Raw genomic sequence first — 24653 nt, 5'->3', positions numbered from 1 at the left:
TGGTCATATCTTTTTCCTTGATCAGTTCTGAAATTCCTGGCTCCCCTTGCACCACCCCTGTATGTAAGCCGCCCATAGGGTTGGGGGAGGAGACATTCCCAAGATTTTTTTTTTTTTTGGACGCGCGACATCGCATGTGGGGTCTCAGTTCCCGGACCAGGGATTGAGCCTGCACCCCCTGCATTGGAAACGCGGGATCTTCACCACTGGACCTTAACCAGGGAAGTCCCCCAATATGTTACTTGGTGCAGCCCCAACCTGATGGCTCACATGGCAAAGAATCGGCCCGCAATGCGGGAAATGCAGCTTCGATTCCTGGGTCTGTAATATCCCCTGGAGAAGGGAATGGCTGCCCACTTCAGTATTCTTGCCTGGAAAATTCCATGGACAGAGGAGCCTGGAGGGCTACAGTCCATGGGGTCGCAGAGAATCGGACACGACTGAACGACTAACACTTTTCAGCAATCCTTAACACACACCACTGAAAATAGTTCTTCTCTTCCTAAGAAAGGCCAGATTGAGTATCTGGTTTCCATCCGATAGTAAGGAAGCACCATAAAAGCTTTTAAACCTATTCGAATAAGCAATCATAACTGGCATGCCATCGCCTTAAAAACCAGCCAATCAGCGCCGGCCCTGCGTTTCCGAAAATCAGCCAATCAACAACAGACACAAAGCCTCCCCAGCTTATGGTAGAACAACTCAACACTCCAGGCTCCACAAGCCCACCCATGTCCCAACTCTACGCCATATGACATCAACTCTTCGCTTTGCTCAGATCGGCTGTATCTTACAAGGGGTCTCTCTTGCCTGTGCTGTGCTAAGTCGCTCAGTCCGTATCCGACTCTACGACCCTTTAGACTGTAGCCCGCCAGGCTCCTCTGCCCATGGGATTCTCCAGGCAAGAATACTGGAGTGGGTTGCCATGCCCTCCTCCAAGGGATCTTCCCAACCCAGGGATCGAACCCAGGTCTCCCGCATTGCAGGAGGCTTCTTTACTGTCTGAGCCACCAGGGAATAAATTCAGCTTTGTTTCCTATACAAAGCAGCTGCTTTTTTCTTTATCCGCTCCATGCCTTTGCATGCATAGCCTGTTCCCCTTTGGAGTACTGTTTCGTGCAGAGCCAAAGTTTTTGCATTCATCCAGACACAGCTTATTGTTGTCCTCCTCGTTTAGCCGCTAAGTCATGTCCGACTCTTTTGTTTACCTAACCTTTAAAAGGCTTCCTAATGCTGAGTCCCCCTAGGAAATAGCTTAACTCTGTTAGATGTGTGTAAGGATTGCATTCATGCCTTTCCTGCATCAGACTCCAGCATCAGGAGTAATTCCTGGCAGGTCCCCCAACACCTTCCACACGGGCTGGCCCCCAGAAGATCAGAATCTTGAACAAATAAGGGAATTCGGGATTTCTTCCTGCATTTGCCAAAGTTTAGGGAGAAAGGAAGAAACAGCAACTCCTCTTGACACTGTACTTGGATTGGTCATCTGCTGATGGCTTAGTGGGCATCAGAATGGTCCTGCCAAGTCCAGCAGCCATACTTTTCCTGCAGGATCTGTTTGCCAGCTTCAGGATGGGGGAAGCCACAGAAAAATAGGGTTAAGTACAGACTTAACCACTGGCAGTCCAGCGGTTAAGACTCTGTGCTTTCAATGCAGAGGGCACCAGTTCAATCTCTAGCTGGGGAACTAAGATCCCAGATGCAACGTGGCACGGCCAAAAAAAATAAACAACAAACAAACAGCAACAACAAAGTTTAAAAAAACTAGAGATTGTGATGCAGGGATTCACTACACTGGCAAACTCAGAAACGCAGGTCCTTGAAAATAGGACATGGTCTGGGGATCTTGCCTTGTAGGGCCTGGCAGTCAAGAAGGGTCCGAGAAATTCATTGACTTGAACTGAAATACCCTTCAGTTGGTGGATGGCATTCCAGAGGTCAGAGCTCTGTGTTCCCAAGAGGCCATGTGTAGTTATATGGGTTGCTCACTGCCCAAGGGCTGAGCCCTCCACTGATGGCTCCAGGTTCTGCCCACATAGAAGGGGGCACCTGTCTCTAATTCACAAAAAGGTATCCTGGAGGCTAATAGAAGCCCCGGCTTCCTAAATCCCCACTTCACTCTAGACATTTACACCAGCTGTTGCCCTGCTTTGGCGTGGATAAATTCTAACTCATTCTTCAAGGTCTGTCTGCCTCCGGGAAACCATCCCCAACATGCCCAGGTTGCCTGGGAACTGTCCCCTGAAGTCCCCAATGCCTTGTGCTTGTGAGATCTTTGATCTTCACTGTGTCACATGGAAACTTTAGTTGCAGCATGGGAAGTCTCCTAGTTTGGGCATGCAAGCTCTTAGCTGTGGCATGCGGGATCTAGTTCCCTGACCAGGGATGGAACCTGGGCCCCCTGCATTGGGAGCACGAGTCTTAGCCACTGGACCACCAGGGAAGTTCCTGATCCTTGCTCTTTTTACCCAAGGTGATCAGGTAAAACTGGAAGCTCCCACTGGTCGCAGCAATGACTCACTCGGTCGGCACTGGTTGGGAGACAAAGAAACTGAGGCTGTGGCTTGAGATTCTGAAATGGGAGAAGATTACAGCGATGCTGTTGACGACCTTAGGGCTACAGGGTGGAAACTCCCCACAGATGAAATGATGAAATGGGCAGTCAGTTCATTGCTGACCTTCAGGGGTTTGTGTTTATGAGCAACCAAGAGACTCTAACCAGTGTACTCAATTAAAAGGACAGGGCCCAGACAAGACCCTTTATTAAGGAGCAGACAAGGGGATTCCCAGGGGTTAGGACTTGGCACTTTCACTGCTGTGGCCTGAGTCCATTCCCTGTTTGGGGAAGTAAGCAGTTTGGGGAAAAAAAAAAAAAAAACCAGATGACACAGCAAGAAACTCTACAGAGGTCACCTGCTTCATCCTCAGGAACCCCCAGCCCTGGTCCTGCCTCTTATGTCCAACTTGATGATGGCACTGCTGGCCCGACCAATGACCTCTGTCCCCAGAATCCTCAAGCCACCAGATATCATGTGCATTCACTGCGTGTGAATAGTTAGGTTCTTGGCTTCCTTTGTATTTGGATGTGTGACATGTTTACTAAACCTTTTCCTGAGAAATAAAAAAGCGGCTGATATTTTTATTCCACTGACTTCCTCACTTAAGTAATTCACTGCTCTGCTTTTATCTTGACATTTAAATGGAAGTATTATTTATAGCCTTTATCCCATTTCATATGCAGATTCATACATTTTATTAGAGAAATGGTAATGTATTTGATGAAGCATGTGCTCCAGACAGAGTAGGGCATGGTAACCCACTCCAGTATTTTAGCCTGGAGAATCCCATGGACAGAGGAGCCTGGCGGGCTACAGTCCATGGGGTCACACAGAATCAGAAACGACTGAAGCGACTTAGCGTGCATACACACGCAGTACACAGTATAAGCACCAAATTACCAGTCTAGAATCTGCAAAATTTTGCATTTTAAACATCCGAATTCCCTGGCAGCTCAGTGGTTAGGACTTGGTGCTCTCACTGTCCGGGACTGAGGTTCCAACCCTGGTCCTGGAACTAAGAACCGACAAGCTCGTGGGGGGCGGCCAAAACAAAAACAAAAATGGCATCTGAGGTCCCAAGGGTTTTTAATAAAGTTTGAAAACCCAGTATATCTAGAATCTGACTCCCTCTTGATGTCTCCACTCCTAAGTTAGTGCAAACAACTGTTATCCGCCCCCCCCCCAAATATCCCACTGGCCCCCTCAACCCTGACTTGGCCGTATCCACACAGTCCATTCCCCCAAGTGGCCGCCAGAGAGCGCCAGTTTCCATTTATGGAAACTCCCGTTCCTCTGCTCAGAACTCTCCATGGCTCCAGCTTACCCAGTGTCAAAGTTAAGTCCTCACGCTGGATCACAAGGCCCAGCAAGATCTGCCCCTATTATCTCTCTGTCCTCATCAGCACCCCGTTCCCCTTACTCGGTTACTTGGTTCTACCCACAGTGACTTTCTAGCTGCTCCTCCAACACGCCAGACTCTTCAGCCGCAGAACCTTTGCAAACACTCTTCCCTTTGCCTCTAATGCTCCTCCACCAGACATTCCCAGGCTCCCTCCCCGACAGAAGCCTCCCCAGACCAAAACATTTACAACTCCATCCATTCGCCAAAATTCCAAATCCCCTCCCCAGGTTGTTTTTATTTATTTAGCACTTACATAAAATAATTATAATCAATTAATTATTATCTACCTCTTCCCACTAGAATGTCAGATTCATGACAGAAGGATGTTTTTTCTCATCTTGCTCACATTTGGGTCCTGAGTGAACTTTCCTGAATGATGAAAATATTTTCTATTTTCATTATTCAACAGGGTAGCTGCTGGCCACGTGTATCTCCTGAATACTTGAATTCCTCAAATGAAAGTGATTTTTTATTTTATTTCATTTAAATTCATTTAAATAGCCTCATGTGGCTACTGGCTACCTTATTAGATAGCAAAGTCTTAGTCACTCAGTCATGTCCGACTCTTTGTGACCCCGTGGAATGTAGCCCACCAGGCTCCTTTGTCCATGAGATTTTCCAGGCAAGAATACTGGAGTGGGTTGCCATTTCCTTCTCCAATTAGATAGCAAAGAGGGCATTTAATAAATATCTGTTGAATGAATGATTGATAAATGAATGAGTGAATGAAGTGCTTGCTCTAAGGCACTACTTTCAAACTTCAGGGGCATTCATCTAGTTTGACTCTTCACATCAACTCTGGGTGGTGGACACCGCTATCAGCTCCATTTTGCCGATGAGAAAATGGAGGCAGAGAGGTTTCTTAACCAACCCAAAGTCACACAGGTTAGAAGTGGCAGAGATAAAATTCAATCCCAGTGCTCTTAACAAATCTCACTCTCTCTCCTCTGGGGTGTGGCTTAGAATGCTCCTCTCCCAGATGTTTCCCCAAGAGTAGGGGATCTGTGGTGGGCAAAGGGTTACAATGGACCTGAGGAGATCGGATGGACCGCCTACCTTGGTTCCTGGCTGAGGGGAAGTGGGGCGGTGACCCTCGGGGCTGGGAGCCCGGGAGACCCTTGGAGATCCAATTCCTGGAGGAGCAGAACGGGACAGGTGAGGACATGGAATGCCTGGTAAGTCCCTCCCAACCCCAGATGCTCACCTGAGCGAGGGCTGGCCAGCTCTCTGTCGCCCCCTGGGGGCCTCCCCCAGTCAGCCTCAGGGGACCGGGATGAGCTCAGTTCCAAGGACTCAGTCAGGCTCTGGGGAGGTCAGGAAAGGGGATAATAGATCACTAGGATTACAGTTTTCAAGCACTTAGCAGTAGAGACACTACACAAGCAGGATTAAGATTGAAAACCAGGAGCCAGACCTCGTTTTCAAACCTCAGCTCTGCCATTTTTCTTGCTGTGTGACCTTGGGCAAGTTACTTTCCCTCTCTGTGCCACATTTCACCTTTTGATATGAGGACTGAATGGATACAAGTAAGGCACTTAGAACAGTGCCTGGCACATAACAAGCCTTTATAACCTGTGAGGTGGGTTTTTTAATTAATTAATTAATTGTGGCTGCTCTGGACCTTTGTGGCTTTGCCTAGACTTTCTCTAGTTGCAGCAAGTGGGGGCTTCTCTCTAGTTGCAGTGCATGGGCTTCTCACTGTGGTGGCTTCTCTTGTTGCAGAGCACAGGCTCTAGAGGGCATGGACTTTAGTAGTTGGAGTACTTGGGGGGCTTAGTCACCCAAAAGCATGTGGAATCCTCCCGAACCAGAGATAGAACCCATGTCCCCTGTGCTGCCAGGTGAATTCCCAACCACTGGACCACCAGGGATTCCCACACTGGTCCATGTCTGAGGTTTTATAATGACTATGCATCTGGCATGGTGTTAAACACTTTACCAGAATTATCTCATTGAATCCCTTCGGTAAACGTATGAGATGCTATTATTACTCCTCTTTGACAGATGGGGAAACTGAGGCTCAGAGAATGAGGTTTTTTACCAGAATTATCTCATTGAATCCCTTCAGTAAACGTATGAGATGCTATTATTACTCCTCTTTGACAGATGGGGAAACTGAGGCTCAGAGAATGAGGTCAATGACTGATGTCACAAAGACAGCAGAGGTGAGATCAAAACCCAGGTCTCCCAGATACATGACCTGATGATCAGGGCCGGCAACAGTTCTACTCAGCTGTGACCATAATGGCTCCTGGTTCCTGAGAGCTTACTCTATGTCAAGCACTTTCTAGTCACAATGTCTTCTTTCTAAAGCACCCTGCAGGAGAAGGAAATGGCAACCCACTCCAGTATCCTTGCTTGGGAAATCCCATGGGGAGTCTGGTGTGCTACGGTCCACGGAGTCACAAAAGGGTTGGACACGGCTTAGCAACTAAACAACAACAAATGGCAGTTCTAGCCAATGTATGAGAAAAAAAACTTGTAAGGAATTGGGGGTTGGGGCTGAAACCAAAATCCTATTGTTTACAGATGTGAATGTCTATTTAGAAAAACCAAAATAAACTGCAAGCAAATATTTAAACTAAAATAAAGAAAAAGAACCCTGCAGGGTAGGGGTTAAGATCAGTGGTATCTGGCAAATGTTTAACAAATGCCCTCAGGAAGAAAAGAGCCCTGGTTTGCAGCAGTTTGCCAATTTCCATGGTGTAAATACTCCCACCAGAGTCAATTTCAAGCTACCAACAGGTCATCACTGAGTGTGGAGTTGAGATGCAGGCAACTGGACCTTGTAAGCTGTTGGCAACTCACCAAGTTGTTGTGTTGTGGGTCCAGCACACCTCTGGACTATGACCATAATACCAAATAAGGAAATAGAGGCTTCTAAAGCTTAAGATATGTACCTGAGGTTGGTTAGCTGATCAAGGGTAAAAGAGGTGAGTGAGGGATGAGTTAGGCCAGGGGCAGACGGGACAGGAAACTGGAGGTGGGAAAGATGTGTGTGGCCTCACCTCCCTCTCTGAGGACTCCTCGCCTTGGAGAGCAGGGGAAGGGGAGTCAGGCTCAGTGTTGGAGGGTGGCTTCTGGGGGCCCCCCAGACCTGCCAGCGTGTCTTCCACCATCCATAGTTGCTGCTGAGCAGATGCTCTGTCCTGGAGAGAGGAAAGGAATTTGTTACTCACAGGTGGGAAAATGCAAGGAGGGTTAAAGTTGATAAGCCACGGAAAGGGTCTGAAATCTCCCCATTCTACTGACCCATTACCATATATCATAAATATTGTCTTTTTCTGCACTGTTCTACAGTGTAACCTCTGTTGTAAATAGGTGACCATATAAGTAAATATGAGTCTGTTTCTTAATATTCTATCCTTTTAGTCTATTTGTCTAAATTTGTGTCAGTACTACACCGCCTTCTTGTTAACTGTAGCTTTAAAGTCAGACACCATCCAGTTGTGTTAGTCCTCAGGCTTTGTTCTTGGAGGCTGTCTTGGCTTACTCTTGGCCTTCTGCACTTCCAGATACAATTTAAAGTCAGCTTGTCAATCTCCACATATTGTGTTGGGACAGCAGATCCCCACTGGGGAAGTCAAGCTGTGGCGACCACATCTTTTACTAGTATATTTCCTATCCATGCACATGGTACATCTCTCCATTTATACAGGCCTTCTTTAACTTCTCTCAATGACATTTTGTGGCTTTCAGAGTAGACGTCTTGCATATCTTTCATTAGGCTTCTTCCAGATAGTTGATTTGTTTATGTTAATTGTAAACACTAGTGTTTATAAATATTTCTTTTCCAGTTGTTCAGTATTAGCATACAGGAAGATGATTGTTGCATATTATCCTTGCATTCAGTTACCCTGCTGGTTTTGCTTATGCTAACAGTTTACCTGGAGATTATTTTGGATTTTCTACATATACAATTTCATCATCTATAAGTAAAAACAGCTTTACTTTTTCCTCTTTGGTGGTCCTTATACCTTTGACTTATTTCTTAGACTCGCTTGTACTGTTTAGGATCCCTGGTACAACGCTGACCAGAACTGGCAAGAGCATACATCCTGGCCTTATTCTGAATACTGGGGGAGAGGTTGCAGTATTTCACTGTCAACAACAATGCTTGTTGTAGGTTTGTTATAGACGCCTAATCAGGTTAAAGAAGTAGTTTATATTCCTGCTTTGCTGAGAGATTTTATCATGAAAGGATACTGAAAACGAAAGTGAAGGAGGCTCAGTCGTGTCCGACTCTCTGCAACCCCATGGACTATACAGTCCACGGAATTCTCCAGGCCAGAATACCGGAGTGGGTAGCCTTTCCCTTCTCCAGGGGATCTTCCCAACCCAGGGATGGAATCCAGGCCTCCCGCATTGCAGGTGGATTCTTTACCAACTGAGCTATGACAGAAGCCCCTGAAAGGATATTACATTTTATAAACGTTTTTCCTGCATTTATTGAGATGACCAAGTGAACTTGGGAGAGCAAGGTGGGGTTTGGGGCCTTGGGGCAGGGGGGTACCTGGGGGGACCCGAGGTGCAGCAGGTACTCAAGGGTCTCTCTCAAGCTGCCCAGCTCCTGCTCCAGGCCGCTGTATGTGTCCCAAACACGCTCTCGCTCCTCAGGTCCCAGAAAAAGAGAGACACAGTTAGCATGCCCCCCCCACCATATCCTTTCCCATTCTATCTTTTCCTAGCTGAGCAGGAGAAAGCGTCCCCTGGGGCTACATGGACTACAATCCCAAGGGCCTCTTTGCTCAGACTACTGGGAACCCCAGCATATGTATGGAACTTGCCATTCCAATGAACAGCTAGTGCAGACACAGAACAGCTTTCCCTGAGTCTTCTGGATTACCTCTGCTCACCTCTAGGGTGACAGGGTCCACAGATGTAATGCATTCTTGGAACAGACAAGACCATGAGCCTTATGCCCCACTGGGCAGCAGAAACCTCTTTGCCAGTACCAGTAACAAGAGCAGCTAACATTTTTTTGGCACTTATTTAACATTATTTGGCACATTTTCTTGGTACTGTTCCTAGCTCTCACTTAATTCTTTTGAGGTAGGTACTATTAATGTCTCCATTTTACAGTAACAATAATTACAGCTAACACAAGTAATGCTTATCATATACTAGGTGCATAAGCGTTAAATATTCTGTGATTCATTTACATATACTTATGAAATCTTCACAATGGCCGTAAGAAGTAAATATTACTTTTATCATCTCAAGTTTACAGAAGAGGCATCTAAGGTCCAGAGAGGTTAAGTAACTTTTCTAAGGTCACACAGCAACTGTGAATGGGAGCTGAGATTCAAAGCCAGGAAGTCCATATTGAAATCACCCCTCTTAAATGGCTAAATTAAATACTGCTGTTTCTTGGCTGCTTGCGCCTCACCCTCTAGGACTGTCAAGATCATTGGTTTCAAAAGGAGAGGGATTCTCAAGAACTATCTTCCCAAGAGTCTCTGGGGGAAAGTTCCCTTTAGTAACAACTTGTAGAGTCCTGGGGTCTCCTAGGAGATATGTCCCTTCTCAGATGCTCACCTGGGTCAGGTGACAGAGAGTGGCCCTCACACTGACTAATCGGTCCTGCAGGAGGCGCTGGTGCCCCCAAGCCCTCCCAGGAGCTGCAGCTTCCCTGGTTGTTTGGCCCAGCTGCTGTCGGGTCAATTCCAGGGCTGCTTCTAATTGCTCCTGCACCAAGAGAGAAGATGGTTAGACTTCTGAAACCATACCCAGCCTCGGGGCAAGAGAAAAGCTGGCTTCTGGTATCCTCTCGTATCCTGGGGGTCAGGATGGGCTAAGGGCAGGTGGAGAGGCCAAGTGTCCCTCCCCTGTCCCAGAGTCCTGTACCTTCTCCTCCTGCCTCTGATCTATCTCCTCCTGCAGCCTCCTCAGGAGCCGGTCCTGCCCACACAACTTGGTCAACAGAGTCTGGAGAAACGAGGACAGGAGATGTTCATGGACCAGACATGGCTCTTCTCCCTGCCCACCCTCCCACCTTCCAAAACATTCTATCCCCAATCCCGTGAATTCAATAAGGGTTGGATCAGGAGAGCTTACATCTGTCTCCAAGCTTTGATGGAAGGTGGAGTCTAGAGGGGGTCCCGGCTGAGGAGAAAGAGAAAAGTTGGGGGTCACATGCCCAAACAAGTCCTCATTGTAGCTCAGTGCTGAGCTGGCACCCCTTGTCCTTATTAGCTTTGTTCCAAGCTTTACCAAAGCAAACCTCAGTAGACCAGCTGCCAGATTTTTGGCTTTAGGAAGATCCAGTGGGCTTTGCTACCAAATAACTAGAGCAAATACAATAACTGATGGAGAAAATTTAGACAGTTCCTTTGTGATTGAGAATAAAACAAGGATGCTCACTGCCACTGTTACAGTTTAACACAGTATTAGAGATCTTGACAAATGCTGTAACTTAAGAAACAGAAAAGTGTAAGGGTAGGAAGGAGAATGATAAAACCATCATTATTTACAGATGATGCACTCATCTGCCCTGAAAATCAACAGAATGAAAAAATTATTAAAAGAAAAAAAATCTTTAAAAATTATTAGAACAAATAAGAGAATTCAGCAAGGATGACCTATGTAAAAGGAAGTTGCAAATATTATTTCTACATCATCAATAACTATTAATAGAAAATAATTTTTTAAAAAGAAGAATACACCATTCATATAACTGTAAAAACTATCAGTGTTACCTTAACTAACAGCACACAAAATCTCTATGGAAAAACTTTAAGACTCAAATGAAAGATGAAGAAGACTCTTGAGAGTCCCTTGGACTGCAAGGAGATCAAACCAGTCAATCCTAAAGGAAATCAATCCTGAATATTCATTGAAAGGACTGATACTGAAGCTGAAGCTCCAATATTTTGGCCACCTGATGCGAAGAACCAACTCATTAGAAAAGACCCTGATGCTGGGAAAGACTGAAGGCAGGAGGAGAAGGGGACAACAGAGGATGAGATGGTTGGATGGCACCACTGACTCAATAGACATGAGTTTGAGCAAACTCTGGGAGTTGGTGAAGGACAGGGAAGCTTGGCGTGCTGCAGTCCATGGGGTCACAAAGAGTTGGACATGGCTGAGCGACTGAACAACAAGAAGATAGTATGAATGGTGGAGAGATATTCTTATACATATGCCACTGAGTTTTCAGCAGCCCTAGGAAACTAACACAGCACCTATGCAGGCACCTTGAAATGCCCAGCCTTCTCTAGGCACACTAGTCGATGAGATGACACTCACTATAGGAAGGGAAGCATGGGAGGGGGCTCTGGCAGATTCACAGTGCCCCAGGATACCTACCAATAAAACCATGGAAGCCCGGGTCCCAGGAGGCCTTGGAGGGAGCTGGAGATATGTGGAGGTTCCAGAGTGGGCCTGGGAGGAATATTGAAATAGAGATGTTTAGAAATTGGCATGTCTTAATAACAGATGAAGAAAGCTGAGTGCCAAAGAATTGATGCTTTTGAACTGTGGTGTTGGAGAAGACTCTTGAGAGTCCCTTGGACTGCAAGGAGATCCAATCAATCCATCCTAAAAGAGATCAATCCTGGGTGTTCATTGGAAGGTTTGATGTTGAAGCTGAAACTCCAATACTTTGGCCACCTCATGCGAAGGGTTGACTCATTGGAAAAGACCCTAATGCTGGGTAGGATTGGGGGCGGGAGGAGAAGGGGACGACAGAGGATGAGATGGTTGGATGGCATAACCGACTCGATGGACATGGGTTTGGGTAGACTCCGGGAGTTGGTGATGGACAGAGAGGCCTGGCGTGCTGCAATTCATGGGGTCGCAACGAGTCGGACACGACTGAGCGACTGAACTGAACTGAATAACAGATATAGAAAGGATGTGTCTGGCATTGAAGTAACATAGGAGACTCTCTGAGGTTCAGAACTGGGCCCCCAGAACTTCAACTATCTTCTCTCCAGCTGTGTGCCACTGTGAGGACACACAGGATGATAATAAATGAACAGCCTGCAAAACAGTCCCAGGGACCAGTGAAAGCTGCAGTCTGCTCTTACTCTCACATTTGTGGTTAGCTGTGGATTTTCTGGGCTGCAATCCCGTGATGCTCAGAGAAAACAGTGGGTGACCAACTTGGAAAGATAAAACTGGAGACACGAAGCAGATGCAATTCTCACTGCCTCTCACAGCATTGTATTAGAGGAGCTTATTCTGGACTATTCCATAACGCTTAAGGGGTAATAACTGCCGAAGACCAGCCTGAAGACAGCCCTGAGAACTGACAGGAGATAAAGTTCACTCTCCCTTTCACGTCTGAACCCAGCTGTGATTGTGCTAAACTACAATCTCCATGATACCCAGGGGCCAATGGCTTAGAGACTAGCCTGGAAAGGCAGCCAGCGGGCCATATGGGAGCTGTAGTCCCTCTCCCTGCCATCTTTGCTCACCGGTGTTCTGGCCTCTTGACTCCAGTGCTGAGGACTTCTGGGGGGCCTTCCTCCCCTAGCCTCAGAAGAAGGTCCTCGGCGGGGAGTGGGGGGCCTGGAGAGGGTCTGGCGCTGGAGGCCCCAGTCCAGGGGAGGCCGGACATCGATGCGACTCAGGGGGGTATGGGGTCTGGCAGAAACTGCTGTGTCTCCAGAGGAGGGCGGGGGTCTGCGTGCAGGAGCAGAACGGGGCCGGGGGAGGCTCAGAGGCGAGGGAGGACGGGAGAGGGGTGTGAACAGGCTGTGGAGAGGAGAAACGGCGAACTGCGTCAACAAGAGCCCCCTCATCCCACTACCCATCGAGTCAGCCTCAAAGACGGGTCTGCCTTCAGTGTGTCTCATTGTCCCTCTGGAGCAGAACCCTCCTCTCGTAGCCAGATCCCGAATGATTTCCCTCTTTGTGACATCCCCTCCTTAGGACTTCTCAACAGGCTCTGACCCCGCAAGGGTCCAGCAAGTCACACACAACTTCGAGAAAGCGCTAAGCTACGCCCCTAACCAGTCCCAGCCCTGCCCCTCCGCCACGCCCTCAGAATGCCCTCGAAAGCTCAGCCCTATAGAACCTTCTCATCCCAGACTCCGTCGTCCAACTCACTCTGGGCTCCTCGTCCTCCGAATTCGGGGTCCAGATTGCAGGTCAGCCGTGGGGCTGGGAGTGAGTTGCCCGGGTCGGCCACGACCTCTGGAGAGCCGCGCCACCTCTGGTGATTCTGAGCCGCGCCCCTCTTCCGCGCCCCTGTTCAGTTCTGGGGGACCACCGGGGCCGCCCGGGCCCTCCCCAGTCTGGGGCCGTGCAGATGACCTGGGCTGCCCACTAACGAATGGACACAGAAAAAGACATCACTCCTTTGAATCTTATAATAGCCCTTATTCTCATTTCACCGACAAGGACACAGGGATCTACAAAGAAAAAAGGGGAGGTAGTGCACTATCAACTGTTGTCCCCATTTTGCAGATGGGGAAACTGAGGCCCGAGTAGTATCTTGTGCAATGCCACAAGGCCCATCCAGGTCGCTGGGCCCAAACTATGCGTCTCCAACCTGAACACTGGGGCAAGTAGACAGAGACAGCCTAGAGCCTTTCCTTTTTTTAATCTGACATTGTTTAGGTGGCAGCCTCAAGGGGTGGAGATTTCTGCGGCAGCCAATTAGAGTGAGCAGTACTGATGGACATGGAACAGAACCGGACATGGAACAACGGGGACCCGTTCCAAATTGGGAAAGGAGTAGGTCAAGGCTGTATATTGTCACCCTGCTTATTTAACTTATATTGCAGAGTACATCACGCAGAATGCCGGGCTGGATGAAGCACAAGCTGGAATCAAGATTACCAGGAGAAATATCAATAACCTCAGATACGCAGATGACCCCACCCTTGGTGGGTGACAGAAAAGTGAAGAAGAACTAAAGAGCCTCTTGATGAAAGTGAAAGAGAAGAGTGAAAAAGTTGGCTTAAAGGTCAACATTCAGAAAACTAAGATCATGGCATCCGGTCCCATCACTTCATGGCAGATAGATGGGGAAACAGTGGAAACAGTGGCTGACTTTATTTTGGGGGGCTCCAAAATCACTGCAGATGGTGACTGCAGCCATGAAATTAAAAGACGCTTACTCCTTGGAAGGAAAGTTATGACCAACCTAGACAGCATATTAAAAAGCAGAGACATTACTTTGTCAACAAAGGTCCGTACAGTCAAAGCTATGGTTTTTCCAGTGGTCATGTATGGATGTGAGAGTTGGACTATAAAGAAAGCTGAGCGCCGAAGAATTGATGCTTTTGAACTGTGGTGTTGGAGAAGACTCTTGAGAGTCCCTTGGACTGCAAGGAGATCCAACCAGTCCATCCTAAAGGAGATCAGTCCTGAGTGTTCATTGGAAGGACTGATGTTGAAGCTGAAATTCCAATACTTTGGCCACCTGATGCGAAGAGCTGACTCATTGGAAAAGACTCTGATGCTGGGAAAGATTGAGGGCAGGAGGAGAAGGGGACGACAGAGGATGAGATGGTTGGATGGCATCACCGACTCAATGGACGTGGGTTTGGGTGGACTCCGGGAGTTGGTGATGGACAGGGAAGCCTGGCATCTTGCAGTCTATGGGGTCGCAAGGAGTCGGACAGGACTGAGCGACTATTCTGAACCGAACTGAATACTGGTGAACAAAGTGTTCCGCGGAGCTTACGGAGAGATACTTTTGCCGATTTGAGGTGAAGTTTCCTGGAGGTGGGACCTGAAGGGCGGAGTCGCCTTAGCTAGAAGACTAGTGATTGGACACTGAAGGTGTCAGGGTCGCAAGGGGAGGAGTTTGGGTTGATTAGCCGGACCCAGATTGGAGGTATAGGGTCAGGGGCGTGGCCTAGACCTATACTCACCAATCGTCCCCCTCTGCGCGAGAGGCCCGTCCCAGCGCGCGTAACCAGCCCCGCAGGTCCTCTAGCGTGTCAGCAGCCAGAACGTAGGTCCTCATGCCCGGGTGCTCTGCCTGCGAGAAGAGAGAGCTGGGGGACTGGGACATCGGGCCCTCTAAAAAGAAGGATGCCACGGACCCTGGTAAAGGTCTTTTATCTTCAATAATGGATGCTGCATGCCTGCTCCCACTGCCCAGTGCCTTAGTGCCCAATGGGGATGAAAGGACTCACGGTGAAGGTGAAGCGCCGCCCTCGGGGAGCTCCTGGCCCATCTGGCCTGATACTGTAGCTGGGCAGCAGGACGCTTCCCAGGACGCTCTCCTCGCGGCTGTCTGCAAAAGAGAGGCTGGGATAACGGATCACACAGAGACCTGGAGGCCCAGAGACTCGAGGAAAGGGAGATGGGGAGGGGGTGCCCCGCCCATCCCATGCCAGCTGGGGCACTGACCCTTGTAATAGAAGAGGCAATGGCCAGAGAGGACGAACCAGCGGCGTTTCCAGAGCCGGAGCCCGGAGCTGTCCTGGGGAGACAGAGTGGAAGTAGAGAGGGGAGGGGAAAAGCTGGAGATAGCAACACTTGGAAGCAAAGACCCACAGAAAGGGGAGGAGCAGAGACACATATGAGATGTAACAGATTCAGATGGAGAACTGGAAACCAGTGGGTTGCAGCTGAGGGGACACAGATTTTAGACACAGCGGGACCTGAGTATGACTCCTAACTCCAGCATTTTCACACTGGGCCCTTAAGCAAGTCATTTCTCCACTAGGAACCTCATGGTTTCTCATCTGTCATTTGGGGATTGGGAAATTACAGGAAGACTGGGACAGAAAGACACTTTACCACACACTGGCAGCAGCTTTCTGTAGGATAACTTGGCCCATTTAATACGGCATGTGAGACACAAAGAGGTCAGGAAGGTGATGCTGAGCCATATCCTGCGTCTCCCCATTTCCTCTGCCAGAACTAATCCATCTCCAACCTTGTGCTCCTCTTCTCTTCAATCCCATCCCACAGAAGCAGCATGGTCTTTTTAAAAATATTTATTTATTTACTTATTTATTTGGTTGTGCCAGGTCTTAATTGCGACACTCTTGATCTTCATCCTGGCTTGTGGGATTTTTAGTTGCGGGGTGTAGGATCTAGTTCTTTGATCGGGGATGGAAGCCAGGCCCCGAATTGGGAGTGAGGCCCACCGGGCATGTCCCCACTCATGATTCCTTAAATTTATAAATCAGATCATGTGAGTCCCCTGCTCAAAACAGAGATAACCATCACACTTAGAATAAATCTCAAATTTCTTACCCTAATTTTCTGCTTTACAAGGCATCTCCAACTTGAGTACACATAAGAATCACCAGCAGGGCTTATTAAAACACAGATCCCTGGGTCCCACCCCCAGCATTCTCCAGTCAGTAGATCTGGGGTGGGAGCTGACAATTTGCATTTCTAGAAAGTTCCCAGGTGATGCTGATACTGCTGGTCTGGGACCACTCTTAGAGAACTCTTCCCTGCCTCCTGTTGCTCCTCCTTTCTCTCACCTTAGCTCGCTCCAAACACCAAATTTTTGCCTGCTGCAGGGTCCTTTGCTTTCAGATTCCCTCTGCTCCCCAGATCTTAACAGAGTAAGATCCTTCTTGACATATAATTCTCAGCTCAAATGTCATCTCCCCAGAGACACTTTTCCTGACCAACAGTCAAACATAGCTCTCATCCTTCAACCACCTTCCAGCACATTTCCCTATGTTATTTCTTCCTGCTCAGTCACTAGGTCATGTCCAACTCTTTGCAACCCCATGGACTGTGGCCCTCCAGGCTCCTCTGTCCACGGGATTTCCCAGGTAAGAATACTGGAGTAGCTTGCCATTTCCTTCTCCGGGGATCTTCCCAACCTAGGGATCAAATCTGCATCTCTGGCATTGGCAGGTGGGTTCTTTACCACTGAGCCACTGGGGAAGCCTGCGTTATTTCTTCACAGCGCTTCATTTCCCACCATCTGAAATCATCGAATCCATTTTTATATATATTATTATTCATCCCTGCCATCTTGGATGTAGCTATATACTTGTTTGTTTTATTTACATGATATGTGCCCCAGGGCTTGGCACAGGGTAAATGTTCAAGAAGTAGTCATGGCAGGAATGAATGAGTTGACAGAATAAGGGAGGTAGCAGGGATCGGAAAAAAACAAAACATATTTGGAGACTTGGAAGGAGAGAAACAGTGGACAGCCAAGGCCAGAGCCTCTGACATCACTTGGAGGGTCCTTTCCCTTCTCTCACTCACTCTACCTGTTTATGAAGCCAGCCTCGGATGTGCACAGGGAGGTTGGGGTCCCTTCTGAGCGCATTGCCCCTCTTGCCGAAGGCGTGCACCTTGCTTACTGCCCGGGTGGACTTCTAAGGAAACAAGGAGGACAGAAGTGAACACGGGCTTGAGATGGGCTTGGGAAAGGAGGCAGTGGGACCCAGGCAACCCAAGGCCCTCACTCAGCTGTCTTTAGAAACCTGGTCAAGGAGGGAGCTGAGTTTGGGGATTAGAATTGTATGTACATAGTGCAGAGTTGAGAGACACTTTCCATGGATGGAGGGAGGTGTATGGAGTCAAGGAAAAGGCCACTGACCACTAGGCAGGGACTTTGGGAATAAAGGGTCCATTGCCAAGGAGAGCATGCCCTTAGCCACCAAAGTCAGAGATGGAGATCCAAAGCCTTTGGGATCTGAACCAGCAACATGGCTGAGTTCCTGGTGATGGGTCAGCTGGAATCAAAGGACACCTTCGATTTGCCAGGGAATGGCATTCCATAGTGACCACATCCAGGGTGGTGGTGTGAGCTCCAAATCTCTCCATTCCAATAGATGCCATCACCCCCCACCCCCGCCAACCCCCGTCCACAAGGATATCCCAGGCCAGATTCCCAAAGGATGCCCTTTCTTGCCAATGGTGCTGATGAAGGTCAGAATCAAATCTACAGAATCTGAACTTGGGAAGCTGGAAATGAGTTAGGGGAGGGGTTGGAGGACAAAAAAATGAATGTCACTGCTGAACTTTGGGCTGGGATGACGATTTGGGAGGCAAGTATCTCGGGCCCCATGAGGCCTTATAGTCAGAGAAGGGTCTTTCCTTTATCAGATTTCAGCACTGGGGAGATGGGATGGCTAGAGAAAGAATTTCTTAGTCCCTAATAAGAGTAGACACTGAGTTCCTGGCTGGGGAGGGGGGAGGTCACGGCTGGGGAGTGGCCTTATCCTAGCAACCAGAGTCAAGCAGGGTTGTTAGTCTGGCTTCAAATTAGGAAAATACCGTGGGGTGGGGACAGCTGGGAGTGCCTCTGAATTCCTAGCTTCAGCGGGTGGGCAATTTGGGACCTTGCTAGGTCTGGCAGACCCCATTGCTAAAGATCCTTGCTCTTGACACCCGGAGTCCCTTGGGTGGTGCCGAAACCAGGGCTTGGAAACAGGAGGATGGGGGAGCCCAGAGCACCCCCCCACCCCCGCTCCTCCCCAGCCCCACCAAGAAGTCGAACCTTGGTGCTCAGGCTGCCTAGTGAGGAGATGGTCGAGGCGCTGCTGGCCAGGCTGAGGCTGCTCCGAGGTCTGCCGTCCTCCATTGGGGGCTTGAGGAGAGAAAAAAGGGAGCTGTGTGCGCCTCTCTCTGCAGATGACCCGGGTGGGGATAGAGACAGGGTCAGGGGCTTGCAGGTTGGTGGAGGCTGAGGAGAAAGAGCCTGTTGTTTGGAGCCTGGGGGTGCTGGGGGAGGCCCCGGCCTGGGACCGCATACCAAGAGTGATGCCAAGAGAGGTGGGCGGCCCTGGCAGCTGTGGGGATGGGGGGGAAGTCATCTGTAGCCCGAGACAGAGAATAGGGGCCCCTTTATTCTTGCCCCCTGCCCTCTGGCCAGGAATTTGACCCTCTCTGTGCTCAGGAAACCCCCCCCCATTCCCTGACTCTTTCCGGGGCTACCCCCCCTCAGCTACCTGTCTCCTGCCCTCCCTCCCACATGCACCCCTAAAACATCCCTGCCAAGTCCCAGGACACCAGGAATGTGCACTCTGGCAGCTCCTCGCAGCCCAGCCAGGGGACTTACCAGCTCTGGGGTCTGGAGGGCAGAGAGCACAAGAGGGCAGCGTGGGTGCTGGGACACCCAGCCTCAGTCCCCCTCCTCCGCCGCCTCTCAGGGGCTGCTGCCTCTCATGGCCCTCCGCTCTCACCTGCTCATCCACACCCTTTTTGTCTCTTTGTCTCTGATGGTGTCTCTTCCTCGGCCGATCTCTCTGCCTCTTATCCTGTCTCTCTTTCTCCAGTCTCACCTTCTGTCTCCGCGTCTCTGGCTCTGGAATCTCTTGTCTCTCCCAGTCTCTCCCTTAATCTTTCTCTCCTCTACGGCACCCCCACCCCGCATACCACTTTCTCTCCTAGTCTTTCTTATTTCTGTCCAGATCTTTTTCTGGGACTCACGGAGTTCTCGTCTTTAAGTCTCCATCCCCTTTTCTCTCTCTCTCTCCCTCGCTGTCTCGCCCCGTCTCTCCCTCTCCCCCACAATCTCTTTCTCTTTCTCTCCGTGGCCCTCCACGACCGCTGTTTCCTCCTCTCCCAGATTCCCCTTCTCACTTTCTCTCTTCCTCGCTCGCCCAGTTTCTCTTTCCTCTCTGCGGGTCCTTCCCTCCCTCTGCCAGCCGCCCACGCGCCTGTCTCCCCTCCCAATCCCAGCTGACCCCGCCCCTCTTGGCCTCCCCACCGCAGCCTGACCTCTGGCTTAGCTGTCCCCGCAGCCGAGGGGAGGGGTTGGGGGCGACGTCCAGCCCCTTCTCCAACCCCTAGATCCCTGCTGGACTGGAGCCTGGGCCACCAGGGTCCCATTAAAGCTGAAGCTAGGATTCCTAAATATTTGGCGAGTTGCAACCGGGCCTGGACTCCAGGGCCTCAGTGGGTTGGTCGCTGTCAGGGGCCTGGGTCACTGGCGCGCCCTGAATGGAGCTCACTGGGATCTTGGAAGGGGCAGGGGCTCAGACTCCTGGATACCTGGAAAGGTGTGAGCTAGGATTCAGGACTGCTGGGCTGTGAATGGAGCTGGGATCTGGAAGGGTGGCTTTAAGTGGACGGGTCCAAGTGTGCCAGTGAGGAGGAGTGGCCCAGATTCCTGAGCTGAGCGAGCAGGGTCAAGTGGCCAGGGTCAATGTCCACCTCGGATTCAGGTGAGAATTCCATTCTAGACTGAGGATGACCCCTTCAGGAGGGAGACTTGGGTCCTGGGCATATTTTGAAGAACAGGATTATGGGGTTGGGGGGAGGGGGGCGTGAGTGTGCGGGGGTGGGGTGGGGGCGGAACGGGGGAGGACTGGGACTGTGTTCCTGGGCCTGGAATTTGTGGCAGAAGACCCACTCCCATGAGGCTCCATTGGTGCTACACAGCCGGAATTTCAGTTTGTGTAAGCAGAGGGTTTTTTTGTTCTGTTTTTATAAATTTGAAGCAGGTGAAACCTACGAGTGGAGACTTGTGCCCGAGACAGGGGAGGGGTCTGAATTTTTGGTTAAGTATCCCCTCACCACGGTAAAGAATCTGCCTGCAATGCAGGAGACCTGGGTTCGATCCCTGGGTCGGGAAAAACCCCTGGAGAAGGGAATGGCTATCCACCCCAGTATTCTGGCCTGGAGAATTCTAGGGACAGAGGAGCCTGGCAGGGTATGGTCCAGGGGGTCGCAAAGAATCGGGCACAACTCAGCGACTAACACCTTCACTTTCACTTTCACCACGTATTTGTTGAGCACCTACTATGTGCCAGGCAGTGAGCAAAGTGTCTGCCTTCAGGGGGCTTACACATTCTGTCTCTTTTGCAATGAATCTAGACTCTGCTGTGACCGCCTTGGGCAAGTGATTGCATTCCCAAGCCTCAGTTTCCCCATCTGTGATATGGGAACAATAATACTCTTCCACACCAGGTAGGAAGACGAACAGATGGAAAGTGGGAGACTCTAGACTGGGGCCTGGTCTTCAATTGGAGGCGAGGCATTTGCCTGAAACAAGGGTTAAACGAGCTCGCTTTCTGCTTGAGCAGTTCACGCGCTTGAGTGACAGCTCGCTCGGTTGGGGCGTGGCCACGCTTGGAAACCCCGCCGCCGCGTGATGTCACAAAGCCCGGAATCTCCGCGAGAAGTCCAACCTTGTTTTCCGTTCCCTTCCCTCACGTTTACGTTTCGAAACCCCACCTCCCCTCTGACGTCAGCACGTCCGGCTGCCTTGGTCCATAAAAGCGCTGAGGGTAGCGTCACCTCTTCGTTAAGTTTCCTGCCTGGATGTATTTGTAGGTTTCCCTGGACGGTCGTACGCCTCTTTGTCGCGACAGCGCTTGCAGCAGCCGGTGACAACTTGAGTCCTCGAGCCCGACGCCGGAGGGTGAGATGAACGCGCTGACCTCCCGAGCCGTCCGAACCTGCGATCGCTTGTGGCAACCTCAGCCGGCGCTCCTGCCTCCAGGTTGACGCGCAGTCCCGAGCTGGTGAGTTGAGGGTATCGGAACACCTAGGTTCCCATGGGTTGGGGGCTGGGACCGGACTCCTGGCCAGTTAGGAGGCGGGAGCTCAGACTTCTGAGTTCCGGTGGGTACTTAGGAAGGCCTGGGAACCTGAGGGTTTCTGGAGGGGTGGGAAGAACCCCAGGGCTCCGACTTAGGAAGCAGAAAGAATTGGGAACTTGGGAGTCCTGAGGCAGACAGAGAGGAGGGGTCTGGGAGCCAGACTCTTGGGTCCCCAGAGAAGTAACCATCTAGGGATAGGAATTTTTGAGTTTCCAGGGCGGGGGTGGGTGACGGGGGCTGATTTGTCAGTCCTCAGGAGATTGAGAGAAGCAAGGACTAGGACTTTGTCCCCAAGAGAAGCAAGTAGAGGACCTGCGTTTTGACTTCCTGGGACTAGGACTTATGGGTTTGAGAGCAGATGGGTCTGGGGGCTTGTTGGACTAAGAAAGGAGAGAACTGGGGACTCCTGGGTTTTGAGAGAAGAGGTGGGGAAACAAGGGTCAAAGACTGGAGTGGCTGGGATCAGAAAGGAATGTGGGGCAGGAACTCTTGCGTTGCTATTTGTGTTACTATTTCCGTTGCTATGACTCAAGGTCATCCTCTGATGCTATTCCCTAAATGGCTTCTAAACTTGACTCCTTTTTTTCCTCCCTTTTCCCCAGCCCAGACAGATGGCTCCAGGCCAAATGCCCGATCAGCCTGCCCCCTGGAGAGGTACCCACCCCTTCTTCCTCCTGTCCCCACTGATGGGCCTTCTCAGCCGGGCCTGGAGCCTCCTGAGGGGCCCAGGACCTCTAGAGCCCTGGCTAGTGGAAGCAGTAACCGGAGCAGATCAGGGAGGAGCTGGCCTGGGGGGTGAAGCAAAGGCTTCTCTGGCCACCTACTGTGCCCCCTGGGGCAGGCACCCTCAAGAGGAGACCGAAGACAGTGGAGCGGCTGAGGAGGATGGAGAAGCCTCCCCGGGGGCCTGCCTTGACCTGGAAGCCGAGCATTCTCTTCCCGAAGTCTGGGGACTTTCAGATGATGATGATGAAAAGTATGGTGGGGAAGAAGCAACTGGTGTCCCTAGAGAGCAGGAAGAATTTATGGATGGCCAGCCTGCTCCCCTGTCCCTCAGCCTTCTGATAAGATCTCTGCCAGACCTTCCTGGGGAGGAGGAATCTAAGGAAGAAGCGGTTACTGGACATAAAGAAGTGACCACGTTCTCTTTTCCTCTGTCACACTGGGAGTGTTGCCCAGGGGAGGAGGAAGAAGAGGAGGAGGAGGATGGAGAAGCTGTTAGAGAGTGCGGCCCCGTGAATGGAGCCAGAGAAGAAAGAACAGAGACTGAAGCAGCCACGAAGACCTCCATGTCCCCCTCATCTGTAGGCTCCCACCTCAGGGCCTGGGAATGTTGTTCAGGAAAAGAGCCTGAGGAGGAGGAGAAGGACAAACAGGCTGAGAAAGGAGATGCTGACCCAGGGCCACACTCCGTAAGTCTAGCCCAGAGGCCCTCACTCAGGACCTGGCAGCATCCGTCCAGTGCGATCACAGAGGAGGAGGAGGACCGTGATTCAGAGGAAATGGGGGCTTCTTCTTCCATCTCACCCACAAGTGCCTTCCTGAGCGCCTGGGTGTATCGACCAGGAGGAGACACAGAGGAGGAGGAGGAGGACTGTGATTCAGAAGCAACTGAAGATGGGGGAGAAGCCGAGGTCTCCTCTTCCATCCCACCCACAAGTGCCTTCCTGAGCGCCTGGGTGTATCGACCAGGAGAAGACACAGAGGAGGAGGAGGAGGAGGAGGAGGACTGTGATTCAGAAGCAACTGAAGACGGGGGAGAAGCCGAGGTCTCCTCTTCCATCCCACTCACAAGTGCCTTCCTGAGCGCCTGGGTGTATCGACCAGGAGGAGACACAGAGGAGGAGGAGGAGGACTGTGATTCAGAAGCAACTGAAGACGGGGGAGAAGCCGAGGTCTCCTCTTCCATCCCACCCACAAGTGCCTTCCTGAGCGCCTGGGTGTATCGACCAGGAGAAGACACAGAGGAGGAGGAGGAGGACTGTGATTCAGAAGCAACTGAAGACGGGGGAGAAGCCGAGGTCTCCTCTTCCATCCCACTCACAAGTGCCTTCCTGAGCGCCTGGGTGTATCGACCAGGAGAAGACACAGAGGAAGATGATGAGTATGAGGATGAAGATGATGAATCAGGAGCAGCTGACTTGGGACCCAGCCCCTCCCTTCAGACCCAGAGTGCCCTCCTCAGGGACCAGATTTATCAGCCTGGAGAGAAAACAGACGGAGGGGAAGGTGCTGAGAAGTGGGGAGAAGCTGAGCCCTGCCCTTTCCGAGTGGCCATCTATCTACCTGGAGAGAAGCCCCCACCTCCCTGGGCTCCTCCTCGGCTGCCCCTCCGACTGCAAAGACGGCTCAAGTCTGCACAGACCCCCACCAGGCATCCAGACCTTGAACCTCTCCCAGAGACCAGAAAGGTGGGTACTGAGAACTTAGATTCTTGAGGTTAGGGAGGAGAGGGCTGGGAGCTGGTGCTCCTGGGCCTGGGGACCAAAGGACTGGAGGCCCCGACTCCTGGCTCCCCCATGTTGCAGAGGGTTGCATGTGAGCTCCATTGGGAGGGCTGTGTTCACGTTAATGCAATCCTTTGCAAGACGCTGGCCCCTGTGGGAGGAAGGAGCCTCCGAGCTCATGTCAACACCAGGGCCCCACCTCTTCGTTCAGTGAGTCAGCTGGGGAATCTCTCGGGCGGGCGAGATAACAAGCCAGATGACAAGCATTGTTGTGCAACTCATTTTTTTGTTTCTCTTTCTCCCCACCTGCGGCCCTTTGTATTTTGTGTGTGTGTGTGTGTGTGTGTGTGTGTGTGTTTCCCCGTGTCTGTGCTGGTCCATCTCCAGGTGCGCTTCTCTGAGCAGGTCTCCGTCCATCCCCTGGTTGTCTGGGCAGGACCGGCCCAGGCCGCCCGCAGAGGCCCCTGGGAGCAGTTCGCCCGAGATCGAAGTCGCTTTGCCCGACGGATCGCCCAGGTCCAAGAGGAGCTGGGTCCCTACCTCACCCCTGCTGCCCGGGCCAGGGCCTGGGCACGTCTCGGGAACCCCCCCACTTCCCTGGCCCCCGTACCTGCCCCTACGCAGACCTCACCGATGTCCCCCATCCAGGCCACGAGCTTGAGCCATGCCCTGGCTTCTCCCTCCCCTCGCTGTGTGTCTCCCAGCCTAGACCTCAGTGGGAGGCGTGGCTAATGTGAAGTAGTTTTTGTGTTAACTATTTCTTTATTTGAATGTTGGTATATATAATGAATAAAGCTTTTTGTAGTAA

At 50.8% G+C, this 24653-nt stretch overlaps 2 protein-coding genes across 5 annotated transcripts in view; one reads left to right on the top strand and one right to left on the bottom strand.

The window, feature by feature from the left end:
- The window catches only part of PLEKHA4 (pleckstrin homology domain containing A4), a 26507-nt gene extending 5376 nt beyond the window's left edge, over positions 1-21131 (bottom strand). For 2 of the 4 annotated variants that reach the window (XM_081515323.1, XM_081515326.1), the window contains exons 1-16: positions 18911-19456; positions 18350-18439; positions 17115-17222; positions 15274-15346; positions 15057-15157; positions 14790-14899; positions 13015-13233; positions 12381-12660; positions 11269-11343; positions 10018-10065; positions 9808-9888; positions 9499-9648; positions 8474-8572; positions 6969-7109; positions 5165-5264; positions 5017-5093 (exon numbers count right to left, since the gene is read on the bottom strand). In XM_081515323.1, the coding sequence (XP_081371449.1) occupies positions 5017-5093; positions 5165-5264; positions 6969-7109; positions 8474-8572; positions 9499-9648; positions 9808-9888; positions 10018-10065; positions 11269-11343; positions 12381-12660; positions 13015-13233; positions 14790-14899; positions 15057-15157; positions 15274-15346; positions 17115-17222; positions 18350-18433 (1746 nt within the window). In that variant the 5' untranslated portion in view covers positions 18434-18439; positions 18911-19456. Of the gene's footprint in view, positions 1-5016; positions 5094-5164; positions 5265-6968; positions 7110-8473; positions 8573-9498; positions 9649-9807; positions 9889-10017; positions 10066-11268; positions 11344-12380; positions 12661-13014; positions 13234-14789; positions 14900-15056; positions 15158-15273; positions 15347-17114; positions 17223-18349; positions 18440-18910; positions 19457-21030 lie in introns of those variants that run through there. The other 2 variants (XM_081515325.1, XM_081515327.1) reach the window with 2 other exon arrangements.
- On the top strand, positions 21064-24653 carry PPP1R15A (protein phosphatase 1 regulatory subunit 15A). The gene is made up of 3 exons (XM_081515328.1): positions 21064-21320; positions 22001-23809; positions 24233-24653. The coding sequence occupies exons 2-3, from the start codon at positions 22010-22012 to the stop codon at positions 24575-24577; spliced, it is 2145 nt and encodes a 714-aa protein (XP_081371454.1). The 5' UTR covers positions 21064-21320; positions 22001-22009; the 3' UTR covers positions 24578-24653.

This window comes from Giraffa tippelskirchi, chromosome 7 (assembly GCF_054371585.1).
Source record: "Giraffa tippelskirchi isolate mGirTip1 chromosome 7, T2T-mGirTip1v1.2.pri, whole genome shotgun sequence".
In the NCBI taxonomy this organism is placed as follows: domain Eukaryota; kingdom Metazoa; phylum Chordata; class Mammalia; order Artiodactyla; family Giraffidae; genus Giraffa; species Giraffa tippelskirchi.
The sequence above is the reverse complement of the archived record's forward strand: the minus strand, read 5'-3'. Positions and strand labels throughout refer to the sequence as shown.

Coding starts and splice junctions, on each gene's coding strand:
- PPP1R15A (XM_081515328.1), top strand. CDS start 22,010: ATGGCTCCAGGCCAAATGCCCGATCAGCCTGCCCCCTGGAGAGGTACC. Junction 23,810..24,232: donor CTCTCCCAGAGACCAGAAAG/GTGGGTACTGAG, acceptor GTCCATCTCCAG/GTGCGCTTCTCTGAGCAGGT.